The sequence below is a fragment of the Phoxinus phoxinus genome (assembly GCF_949152265.1).
Source record: "Phoxinus phoxinus genome assembly, chromosome: 19".
NCBI classification, from domain to species: domain Eukaryota; kingdom Metazoa; phylum Chordata; class Actinopteri; order Cypriniformes; family Leuciscidae; genus Phoxinus; species Phoxinus phoxinus.
Window position 1 is genome coordinate 31694632 of NC_136894.1, and position 12500 is coordinate 31707131.

Consider the following 12500-nt stretch of genomic DNA (forward strand, 5'->3'; position numbering starts at 1 on the left):
TTTTGTCTTACAGTAGTGAAGATTTTAGGAGGAAAATGTTTAATTGTCCTGGAAATAATGTCACAATGCAATAACTCCTCATCCAACACATCATTTCTAATTTTGGGGTGAATTATAGCTATTGCATGTTCTTGATAAGGTGATCGTACAGTTTCTGATGCTTATATAAAGTTGTAAAATATTTAAAATTGTGTGTGTGTGTGTGTGTGTGTTGGTCAGGCTGTAAGCAGTGGTCAAATGCGATGGAAATTTTAGCAGAGAAAGATGGTGTGGACACAGAGCTGCTGGTGTATGTGACGACCCTCATTAACAAGGTAACACACACACACACACACACACGCACGCACACACACACACACACACACGCACGCACACACATACACACACACACACACACACACACACTAGGGCTGTTGGAACGAATTCCGAAATTCGAATATAATTCGAATATTAAAAAAATCAATACTATTCGAATGCTGAAGTTACTATTCGAATATTGCTTTTTATTTTTTTTATTTTTTTTTATTTTTTATTATATGATATCTTGCCTTTCTCGCCAACTTGGCTTACACAGGCATGTGAAAATGAAATGCTTTTGTTTCATCTGATAAACAATTAAAAAATTGAATCGTAACACAATTGTGCGCGTTATCCACGCTGCATCGTCATAACAATACTGTCAATAATGGCGGCGAGCAATGTCTCCATGGAAACGGAGATCACCACTCCTGACAATTTGAGAAGCGATGTGTGGAAGGTGTTTGGATTTCAAATCATAAATGGGAAAATTAAATCACAAATAAAGTCTGAATGAAATATCACTCCTCAACTTGCAACCTTACTGTGCGTTCACACCGGACGCGAATAGCGCGTCAAATTCGCGCCTGCCGTGTCTAGTTATACACTTGACCACTTTTGTGTCCTTTCGCGCCTGACGCGCTATTCGCGTCCGGTGTGAACGCACCCTTAGGGCACATCTGACAACGCTACACCATGACAAGCTATAGGCGATCTGTCCAAGGAACCGCTGCTAAAACAGGCAAGAATGACTTATTTTCTTCTCTTCATCACGGGGCTTACCAGCTGTCTGCTGTCCTAGCCGCGCAACAATCACTGACAGAGTTGTGAAACTCTGACACAACATCAGACTACTGATCAGTGGAAAAATGTCCATTCAAGTTGCCAAATTAAAGTCATTCATTTTGTTCCGCTGTTTTATTGTTAATAAAAAAAACGCGATCACCCGTTTCTAAATGTTTATTGTAATGTTAGCTGTCCCTCTAGTGGACAGAACGTGTAACAACAACCAAATGCTATAGTGGCATTTTGACGATCCATAAGCCTGTGTAATGTCGCAAATATTAATAATAGGATGAGTTTGAGCATTTAATATTCGAATATTATTCGAATATTAAATAAAATAAGGAATGGAATTCGAATAGTATTATAGAGGAAGATTGACAGCCCTAACACACACGCACGCACGCACACACATACACACACACACACACACTCTTGCTCATAACTGTCTCTCTGTCCACATATACACACACACTAGCCCGACCCCTAAATATACCCATCACACACACACACACACACACACACACACACACACATCAGTGCCTCCAGAAAAACGCGATTATGCGATCGCATGAATCAATGCATAATCAGCCAAAGTCCGCATATTTATGCGGGGGGGGAGGGGGGGGGGGGGGGCGCATTTTTCCGAAATACGCCGCAATTTCGCCGCATAAATTGCAGATTTCCGCGGCGCAAAATATGCGGGCGCATGATTTCATAATCCCCGCATTTTCGTTGCAAAAAGTCACATATATCTTAGCAGAAAGTTGAAAAATGTTGCGTTTACTTCACACAAGCGCAGCCATTTGCCCTGTTGCCATGGAAACGTTATGAAGTGACGTAATTGCGCGACATCATTGAAAAGCTGCAAACCCCGTAATGCTGATGAAGCTCGCAAATCATTCTCCTTTGCCAACAAACATAAGCGCAAAAGACCGCGCAACGCAGTTTCCCAGTGTGTCACATGACAGTGGGGGCAAATTATTTGTACTCCGTGCAACTGTGTGTCGGACCACAGGCGGAAGTCGGCGCTGGACAACCACTTTGCCACTTTGACATTTTTACAGAAGTTGTAGCATATTCATTTTGTAAAGCTACAGAACTTGTTCGACTCATCAATGTTTTGTAAGTTTGAGCCATGTGTTTATTAAGGTCTGAAATAAAACAAGATGAGAACTTAAATATTCCCAGCACTTTATGTGAGCTAGTATGCTTGCTTATCATAGGAAGTAATAAGAAATGACTCTGTTGGAAAAAAAAAATGTTTTTCTCTTTTTCATTAAACCGCAGTTTTTGCAAGTTCCCGCAATTTTATCGCATAAAATTGCATAAATATCCTGCATATTCCATCGCATTTTTTAAGAAAACGTGCCGCATGATCAAGGATTTTTGCCCACAACAATCACAAAAAAACTCTTTTTCTGGAGGGACTGACACATCCTCTAGAAAGATCAAATTCTGTGATTGCAGGATCATGAAATCCTGAAGTGACTGATATACTGTTCACTCTCTCTCTCTCTCTCTCTCTCTCTCTCTCTCTCTCTCTCTCTCTCTCTCTCTCTCTCTCTCTCTCTCTCTCTCTCTCTCTCTCTCTCTGTGTGTGTGTGTGTGTGTGTCAGACGCTGGCAGCGCTGCCAGATCAGGACTCCTTCTATGACCTGCTGGACGTCCTGGAGGATCAGGGCATGGAGAGCGTGACCCAGCGGTACCTGGGCCGCAAGAGCACCGACCTGGACCTGCTGGAGCAGCTCAACATCTACGAGGTGCTCGCTTCCTCACACTAGCGCTTCAGTGGTGGCATTACAGGGAGAGGTCACCCCAAAGTGAAAGTATCCCATGATTTACTCTCCCTCAAGTCACCTACTAGTGTACATGACATTCTTCTTACAGACGAACACAATCTGAGTTATATTCAAAAAAGATGGACAGATGCTCTTCAATGATGGATTATTATACTTTTATAACTATCCCTTTAAGAGCACAGTTTTATGAGCGTGATATTTCCAAAGCCGCTGGCTGATACGGTTGTGGCCCGCAGGCGAGTCTTCGGCACGAGGACGGCGATGAGGACGGTGTGCGGGACCGGCGGCGCTCCAGCGTCGGCACCGGAGAGAGGCGGGGCTTGGAGAGACGCCGCAGTCGCAGGCACTCATTGGGCAAGACAGGCCACGCCTCCCCGCTGAGCCCCGCCTCCCCACAGCGCTCGCGGTGTAACGGACCCGAGCTCAACGAGAGGTGAGACACTCAACGCATCATCACACATCTGAAGACATCAGCAAATCATATACAATTATGATAAATATACAACATTTAAATTCAAATCAAACATGACGTATTATTTCTGCAATCCGAAAAAACGCAGACAGAATCCGGTCATATATAAACGGAATTTACTATATAGCGCAAAATTTACTTAACTTACATTTATTTACGGTAAATTGATAAATTCGTCTACCGTTTTTGAGGATAAAACCAGAAAAACGAAATCCAAAAAAAACAGAAAACACAGAATTTGGGGGGAAATTTAACATATTTCATAGGAACCTATTATTGTTAAAATTTCATAAATTAACAAATTGTTAAAGTTTTATTAATTGAGTTGTTTAGAAATGATTTTTGCAGATGAATTAATCAATTAAAAAAAGGAATCCAAAGAAATGTGAAGAGAAGTGGAAAACAGATTTCATAGAGCGGTATAGTTGTTTACATTTATGAATTCTGATTTTTAGACACAGTTCCTGATTTGATTTTGATTACAATTGAATGAAACAAATAAAATAGAATTTCATGAAAACAGATTTCTGTAGCGTTCAGTAATTTTGGCCAAAACTAAATGTATTTGATAGATTTAATGTGGAAGTGTTTGAGATCAGCGAGTTATGAAGGTGAGCGTGCGCTAGGATGTTCCCTGAGCTGGCCGGTGTACACACACTACACAGTGTGACGGATGTTCTCCATGTGTGTTTGCTGCAGACCTCATGTGGCGCATGAATATCTCCCAGTGATGTAAGTCTTCATCAGACATTTTTATAGGTTCTTTGGAGAAAGATTTATTCAAATATATATCTGCCGTTTTTGGGCTCTTTTTAAACTTTGATTGATGGAGAATCTTTTTTAGAGCCTTATGTACATACTTTTATTTTATTATTATCACTATAAAAAAGTTGAGCTAACTTTAAAAAAAAAAATAAGGCAACCTATCACACTCTGATTTTTAAGTTAACTCAACTAATTGACTATAATCTAAGACTAAGTCAACTTAAATATGTTTGATCATCTAATGAGTGACAGGTCATCTTTTGAACTTATTTTTTCAAGTTGGCTCAACTAGTTTTTTTAGTTGCCTTGACAAGAATTAAGTTCAGCGCTACTGTTACTCATTAGATGAACACAAATATTTAAGTTGACTTTACTTGAAGCGAACTAACTTTTGGTTACAGTTATTATATTATATTGTGTATTATTTGCATAGGTTTATTTACATATATATAGTTATTGTTTTATTTATTATCAGTATTTTATTACCAGTATTATTTATTATTTACATATATACAATTTTATACTATATCATTATTTTATATATTGTCTTTGTTATATTATTGTTATAAATATTATGTTTATTAATATAATTATATATTATTATTTGACATATTGTCAGTATTATTATATTATCATCATTATTTATTTGCGCTCTTTTTAAAGTTTGATGAGGAATTTTTTAAACCTACGCACCAGTGAAATATATATATTTTATGAATATGTGTGTTTGGCTCATGAACACATGTTGTCTGGGGTCGTTCAGCATCTGAACTCTGCTGTGGTTATGATCAATAACTAACACAAACTGATCACATGTGTTCCTCACTGGTCATGTGACGCGTCCAGCTCACCTCAGATCAGTCTTATCCACTAGTTTCATAGATTGCATTAGTGTTTGTTATTATTTCACGTGTGTATTGCACGTTGAGCTGCTGTCATAACCAACAGACTAATGTGTTTTCATAACGAAGTGGCCAGTGATGATGATGATGTCACAAGCGTGCACAGGTGCGTCCGCGGTCTCATCCGGTCTGTCCTCTGCTTGTGTTCTTCGGGATTCTGTCTTTCTGCCCGGCTGCAGAGAGGAGGATGAGGAGGACAGTCCCGTCACAGAGTCGGGCTCAGATGATGATGATGATGATGACGAGGGGGGGGGCGTGAACTCTTCTAGTCTCAGTGTCATCAGGTATTAGTGCGGACCGTGTTGGTTCTGTACAGTCAGATATCACAGTCTTCCCCTCTGACCTGGAGTCCTGAAACCCTCTAAACACACTCTCTGTGTCTCACACTGACACTGTGTCCTGACTACACCAGGTTAATCAGAGTTGTTGTGCTAACCAGCCGCGACGGCGACACAGGGCGATTGAATTTTAGAAACTGTTTCTTTTTTTCTGCGACGTCACGCTAGAACAACAAACACACAGTGTGGCACTGATCATCTCAGGCGCTGTTTATATGCTTTAGTTAAAGGGGGGGTACAATGCCCTTTTCACAAGATGTAAAATAAATATCTGATGTCCCCAGAGTGTGTGTGTGAATTTTTAGCACAAAATACTCCACAGATATTTTTATATAGCATGTTAAAGTTGTCACTTTTTGAGGATTTGCAAAAACGCACCGTTTTGTGCCTAGCCCTTTAAATGCAAATGAGCTGCTGCAGAGGGCGGGGTTTCAAGAGCTCGTGTGTGTTAGCAGCTGCGATTACCTCACACACACACACTACAATGACAGAAACTGTTCTGTCTTTAATATTAAAAAGGAGTCAGAAAAAGATGGAGAGACTCAAGAAGAAGTGACATGTAGAAGCAACAGGACGTCTCTGAATGGTTAGTTGATGAATGTATGTTACTAATGTGGAGTTAACTATCTTCAATTAGCATATTCTGTCATGATAATCTATAAATCGCTCGTATAGGAACTGTTGTGAGACACACAGAGTGACTTTCTATTGCATGTGAAAAGACAGATGCTAAAGTTTGAGCTGACTCACAAATGTACTCGACTACAACAACTTTTCCTCTTCTCAACATGGACTGTGTGTTCAGGGGGCGGGGCTTATGTACATTTTAGGCTTGCTGATGTCACTAACCCCGGAGGAATGTCGTGTAGTTCCTACCAGCCGTTTGTTGTAGTCCTTTTCTTTAAAAGCAAATATCTTCCTCTGCTTTGAACTTTGAGCGTTGTAACTTTGCAGATGTTGTTTATGATCAAACACAACATTACACACTAACTACAGCTAGAAAAGTGAAATCATACTTTACCACCCCTTTAATGTTAAAAGCATGTCATGTGACTTTTGAATATCATTTAGTGCTCCAGCTTTGAGCTGTAAAAGCAACAGTGGATAATTCTCCTCAGATCTTGAAATTAAACAAATGGAAACAAGAACGTTCAAACTGTGAACAAACAAGTGTATTCTTTGACAAAGATTGTTTTAGTAACTCAGTCTATGTATTTGAATACTGTTTAAATGGTGTAATATTTGTGAATTTGATTATGTACTTATCCATGTTCTTCGAGTGCCGTCAGGATTACTCTCTGGTGCCGTGCACTCGCCATGAGACTCCGCCCACACACTGTTCTGATTGGCTGTGCACTCGCCGTGAGACTCCGCCCACACACTGTTCTGATTGGCTGTGCACTCGCCGTGAGACTCCGCCCACACACTGTTCTGATTGGCTGTGCACTCGCCGTGAGACTCCGCCCACACACTGTTCTGATTGGCTGTGCACTCGCCGTGAGACTCCGCCCACACACTGTTCTGATTGGCTGTGCACTCGCCGTGAGACTCCGCCCACACACGGTTCTGATTGGCTGTGCATTCGCCGTGAGACTCCACCCACACACTGTTCTGATTGGCTGTGCACTCGCCGTGAGACTCCGCCCACACACTGTTCTGATTGGCTGTGCACTCGCCGTGAGACTCCGCCCACACACTGTTCTGATTGGCTGTGCATTCGCCGTGAGACTCCGCCCACACACTGTTCTGATTGGCTCTGCACTCGCCGTGAGACTCCGCCCACACACTGTTCTGATTGGCTGTGCACTCGCCGTGAGACTCCGCCCACACGGTGTTCTGATTGGCTGTGCACTCGCCGCGAGACTCCGCCCACACGGTGTTCTGATTGGCTGTGCACTCGCCGCGAGACTCCGCCCACACGCTGTTCTGATTAGTTGTGGGTTTTGATTGATTTTGGCGCATCTCTCAGTCGCATTAAAACACATTATTTGTCGCTGGAATCTTCTCGCGTCTGGTTAGGACACTGTGATGCTGTCAGGGGAAATAATGTCCTCCACTGTTCAATCCTCCTAAACGAGTCTGCAGCCTAACAAGTGCCTAATTACAAACCTATAATTTCTCACTTAATATATGCAGTTTTAGTGATTTATGTGTGTGATTTATACACTTTTATATAACCTCTTATAACAACGACTACAACTGGTCAGATTTAGTTTCCCTATCCTGGTGTTTTCAGACTAATTATCCTGATGGGTTTTACTGTATTATATGTCAATATATTGGTGTTTTAATTCTGTATTATCAGCATTATTTATTATATTATCAGTATTATATATTATTTGCATAAATATATATTATTTATTTTATTATTATCTCATACTATCAGTATTATATTATCTGTAATATTAATAATTGACATACATTTGTTTACACACACACACACACACACACACACACACACACATCACACACACACACACACACACATATATTATGTATTATTTGTATACATATATAATATTATTTATTATATTACTATTTTATATATTATCAGTATTATGTATTATTTACATACATGTGCTTATATATAAATTATTATATTATTATTTTATATGTATTATATGTTATTGACCTGATTGATTAACACAGAAGGCTGTCAATCAGATATTATTAATGAGTTTGTGGTGGGGTTGGATGTCTTTTAACACTGTGTATAACCGTTATAAAGCACTAGCCACTGTGTTTTACCCATGATGCCCGTGTTCAGCGGTGCCGACAGTATATCAGAGCGCTGTGAGAAACACACACCTGAGGAGGAGGAGAGGAAGGCCACGCCCCCTCCTGACTCCGCCCAGCCGTCTCTCCTGGCCAATCTGCTCACGCGCCGCAAGTCCACCGTCAGCGTGCCACCGTCCAATCAGATCAACCCTCCACTGCGAGGCTCCGCCCACCTACCGTCCAATCAGATCAGCCCTCCGCTGCGAGGCTCCGCCCACCTGCCGTACCTGCCACACTCCCCGTTCTTCCTCTTCTCCTACGATGTGGAGGAGAAACCAGAGGACAACAGCAGGTAGACGCTTCAGCCACGTGTCCCATGATGCAACAGTCTCTAACCACGTCACCTCCTCCTGCACCTGCGCACGTGTGTCTCTGAACCAATCAGAGCGAGTCCTCACAGATTCACCAAACTCTTCCTCTTCTGCCTGTGTCTCTTCACTGCAACACATCATGTTCTTCCTCAGTGTTCCTGTTTGCCAGCTCAAACATTCTGGAGTCCAGATACGTTTACTGGAGAAGCGAATGAGTGAACAAAGATCTTGATTTTCATCTTGATTTCAGAATGTTTATATTTTTGTGCTGGAAAACGAGATGAAGCCACTGAGGAAGAGTGTGATGTTGCTCTCCTGCTGGGCTTGTGGATGCTTCACATTAGCGTTATGAAGGGTTGTGAGTGTGAATGTCGTCCCAGCGCACACAAACATGTGACGCGTTTATGACTTATCTAATGTCTTCATCTGTGTGTCTCTCTCAGGTCCTCTTCTGCTGTCAGTTCTCCATCTACACCTGCCAAACAACAGAATGAGCGGTGAGTTCACACACACACACACACACACACACACACACACACACACACACACACACTGTCATTTTGACCCAAAACTCTTCTTTTCTTTTTTCTTTTTTTTAATTGAGTGTTCATCAGAGGGTCCAAGACCCCAGGACTTTTGTCGCACTTGAACCACGATTACAACAACAAATACGAACAAATGTAATGGTTTCGAGGAGTGTTGTGGTTGAAATTTTAAAGAGTAGCAAATGCTTCCCTCTCGCGGGTCAATCTGAGCCCTTAGGAAAGAATGTAATGTGAGGAGTGCTTCAGTTCACACAGAAAAACCTAAACATGCTCAAAATTCAAACTAAAAATGCTAAAACTTTAACAGAAAAGTATTTTATAATGTTTACATGTGTATCTGAATGCATTAATATATTATTATTATCCCACAAGAGGTCAGAGACTCCCAATGTAAGAGATTTTGAGCTGAATTAAACGGGTTATGCATGAAATTGTGTTATTTTGATTTTAAGTTGAAAGAATGTGAGGAATTTGCTTACATTACTATTTATTTATTATTTATTGATCAAATCTATGAATTTAAAGGTGTGTGTGTGTGTGTGTATCTCTGTGTGTGTGTGTGTATCTCTGTGTGTGTGTGTATCTCTGTGTGTGTGTGTGTGTGTGTGTGTGTGTGTATCTGTGTGAGTGTGTGCGTGTGTGTGTGTGCGCGCGCGTGTGTTTGTGTATCTGTTTGTGTGTGTGTGTGTGCCCGCCCGTGTGTGTGTGTGTGCCCGCCCGTGTGTGTGTGTGTGAGTGTGTGTGTGTCAGGCCTGCTCTCGGAGGCCTCCTCTCCTCCTCGTACCGGCAGCATCAGGAGTCTCTGGCGGCGGAGAGAGAGAGACGTCGGGTCGAGCGAGAGGAGCGACTGCAGAGGATCGAGAGAGAGGAGCGCAATCGACACAGGTTTAACAACACAACATCCTCTCCACTCACTTATACACAACTATACCATACACATGACCTGTTCTTCACCCGCGTGTGTGTGTGTGTGTGTGTGTGTGTGTGTGTGTGCAGTCGGGACTATGTGTCCAACATGGAGGAGGCCCGACACGCTCGAGAGGAGAGGTGAGTTTATTCACCGACTAGCTGAATATTCATATTTAGTCAGTAATTATGGAGACTTGAGTGTGTGTGTGTGTGTGTGTGTGTGGTGACTGATGTCACATCTTGAACAGGTTTAGACTGATTTCCCTCCTCAACCTTTTTTAACCCACTTTTCCTCAAATCCAAACACATTTTCCTCCTCCTCCCGCTTCTAAACATTCCCCTCCTGTGTGACGAGAACACACAGCATGAGAGTGTTTCCTCTGACGGGTGTGTGTGTGTGTGTGTGTGTGTCAGGTTTAAGACGGCGGAGCGACTGGCCACGGAGGAGTTCGAGCGAGAGCGACTGCATTCAGCATCTCGAGGTCTCAGCCTCACTCTGAGCCCGACTGACACCTGTCAATCATCCCGCAGTGCCACGCCCACCTCTGTGACATCACTGGATGAGCAGGACACGCCCCCTGAACCAGGTAAATCCACCGACACACACTGATAACAGCATAATGTGTGTGTGTGTGGACAGAGAGACGGTTATGACAGAGAGAGAGAGAGAGTGAGAGTGTGTGTGTGTGTGAGGTAAGTGTGTGTGTGTGTCTGTGTGTGTGTGTGTGTGTGTGTGTGTCTGTGTGTGTGTGTGTGGACAGAGAGACGGTTATGACAGAGAGAGAGAGAGAGTGAGTGTGTGTGTGTGAGGTAAGTGTGTGTGTGTGTGTGTCTGTGTGTGTGTGTGTGTGTGTCTGTGTGTGTGTGTGTGGACAGAGAGACGGTTATGACAGAGAGAGAGAGAGAGTGAGTGTGTGTGTGTGAGGTAAGTGTGTGTGTGTGTGTGTCTGTGTGTGTGTGTGTGTGTGTGTGTGTCTGTGTGTGTGTGTGTGGACAGAGAGACGGTTATGACAGAGAGAGAGAGAGAGTGAGAGTGTGTGTGTGAGGTAAGTGTGTGTGTGTGTGTGTCTGTGTGTGTGTGTGTGTGTGTGTGTGTGTGTGTGTGTGTGTGTCTGTGTGTGTGTGCGTGTGCGTGCGTGTGTGTGTGTGGACAGAGAGACGGTTATGACAGAGAGAGAGAGAGAGTGAGAGTGTGTGTGTGTGTGTGTGTGTGTGTGTGTGTGCGTGTGCGTGCGTGAGTGTGTGATAGAGAGAGACGGTTTTTTTCAGGATGTGTCTGTGTGTGTGTGTGTGTGTGTGTGTGTGTGTGTGTGTGTGTGTGTGTGATAGAGAGAGACGGTTGTTTTCAGGATGTTTCTGTGTGTCAGCTGCTGATGTGTTTCGCAGTGTCTGGGTTTTGCAGATGTTCAACAGCGAACGATTAAACATGTGCCGCGCGTGACGAGGGAGAAACCGTCACTGTGGAATCATTCTGTGTTATATCAAGTACTGGTGGAAGAAATATATATATTTACTTTATTAACTTTTTAGTGGTGCAAGGCTCATATACATAAATATATAAAGTATAAGTATATGTGTAAGTGCAGGTCAGCAGCAGACACGTGTGTCATGAGGTCGCAGGTCGTGTCTCGCGTGAGAGAACATGTTTGGAAAAAGCAAAGAGAAAACAACTGTTCTGCAGTCAGTGTGTCTTTGTTTAACTGGTTTAAAAGGACTCAGTCATGAGCGCTGATACTGTAACCTCTCTATCACCTCTCTCACACACACACATAAACACACTCATAAACTGACACACACACACACACACACTGTCTCTCTCTGAAACAGACAAAGTGTTATACAGTACAGAGGTGTTTGGTCAGGCGTTGACACACACAGATGTGTTTCCTGTTCATATCTGGGACACAGAGGCCTCACAGTCTGAAGGACCTGAAGATGCTGGAGTCACACAGAAACACTACACACACACACACACTCACACACACACACACACACACACACACACACACACACACACACACACACACACACACACACACTAACCGATCAAAAGTGTGGAGTAATTATGATTTATTAATGTTTCTGAAAGAGTCTCATTACTCCAGTCTTCAGTGTCACATGATCCTCCAGAAATCAGTGTAATATGATGATCTGAGGCTCTTGATCCAGTAAATGCAGACTTGTCGAGCAGAAGACATTTTATTGTTTAAATTAAGAAAACCTGTATATTCCAAACGTTTAACCGCTAGTGTATACACTATATACTGCAGCAGTGTGTGTGTGTGTGTGTGTGTGTGTGTGTTATTTTGAACACAGCAGATTTTAATTCTTGACCACCTTCTCCACAGACACCAATGATCTAGAACCGGATGTGGAGGCGAGTCTAGAACCGGAGGAGAAGCTAACAGAACCCAGAGAAGAACCGGAACAGGAAGTGGAGGAGAGAAGTGCTGAACAGGAAGTGGGCGGAGCCGAGGAGCAGGTCGAGGAGGAAGGGGAGGGGTCTGCACAGGAAGTGGGCGGAGCCGAGGAGCAGGTTGAGGAGGAAGAGGAGGAGTCTGAGCGGGAAGCTCCTGATGGAGAAGCGGAGGACAGTGG

The 12500-nt window shown here is 42.9% G+C and overlaps 1 protein-coding gene across 2 annotated transcripts in view; it reads left to right on the forward strand.

Annotated features, from left to right (window-relative positions):
• The window catches only part of fhod3a (formin homology 2 domain containing 3a), a 64292-nt gene that overhangs the window by 31068 nt on the left and 20724 nt on the right, over positions 1-12500 (forward strand). For both annotated transcript variants that reach the window (XM_079591205.1, XM_079591204.1), the window contains exons 8-15: positions 220-314; positions 2700-2843; positions 3119-3315; positions 8892-8945; positions 9744-9878; positions 9990-10040; positions 10317-10489; positions 12251-12500. The exon at positions 12251-12500 is cut by the window's right edge and continues 113 nt beyond it. In XM_079591205.1, the coding sequence (XP_079447331.1) occupies positions 220-314; positions 2700-2843; positions 3119-3315; positions 8892-8945; positions 9744-9878; positions 9990-10040; positions 10317-10489; positions 12251-12500 (1099 nt within the window). The remainder of the gene's footprint in view (positions 1-219; positions 315-2699; positions 2844-3118; positions 3316-8891; positions 8946-9743; positions 9879-9989; positions 10041-10316; positions 10490-12250) is intronic.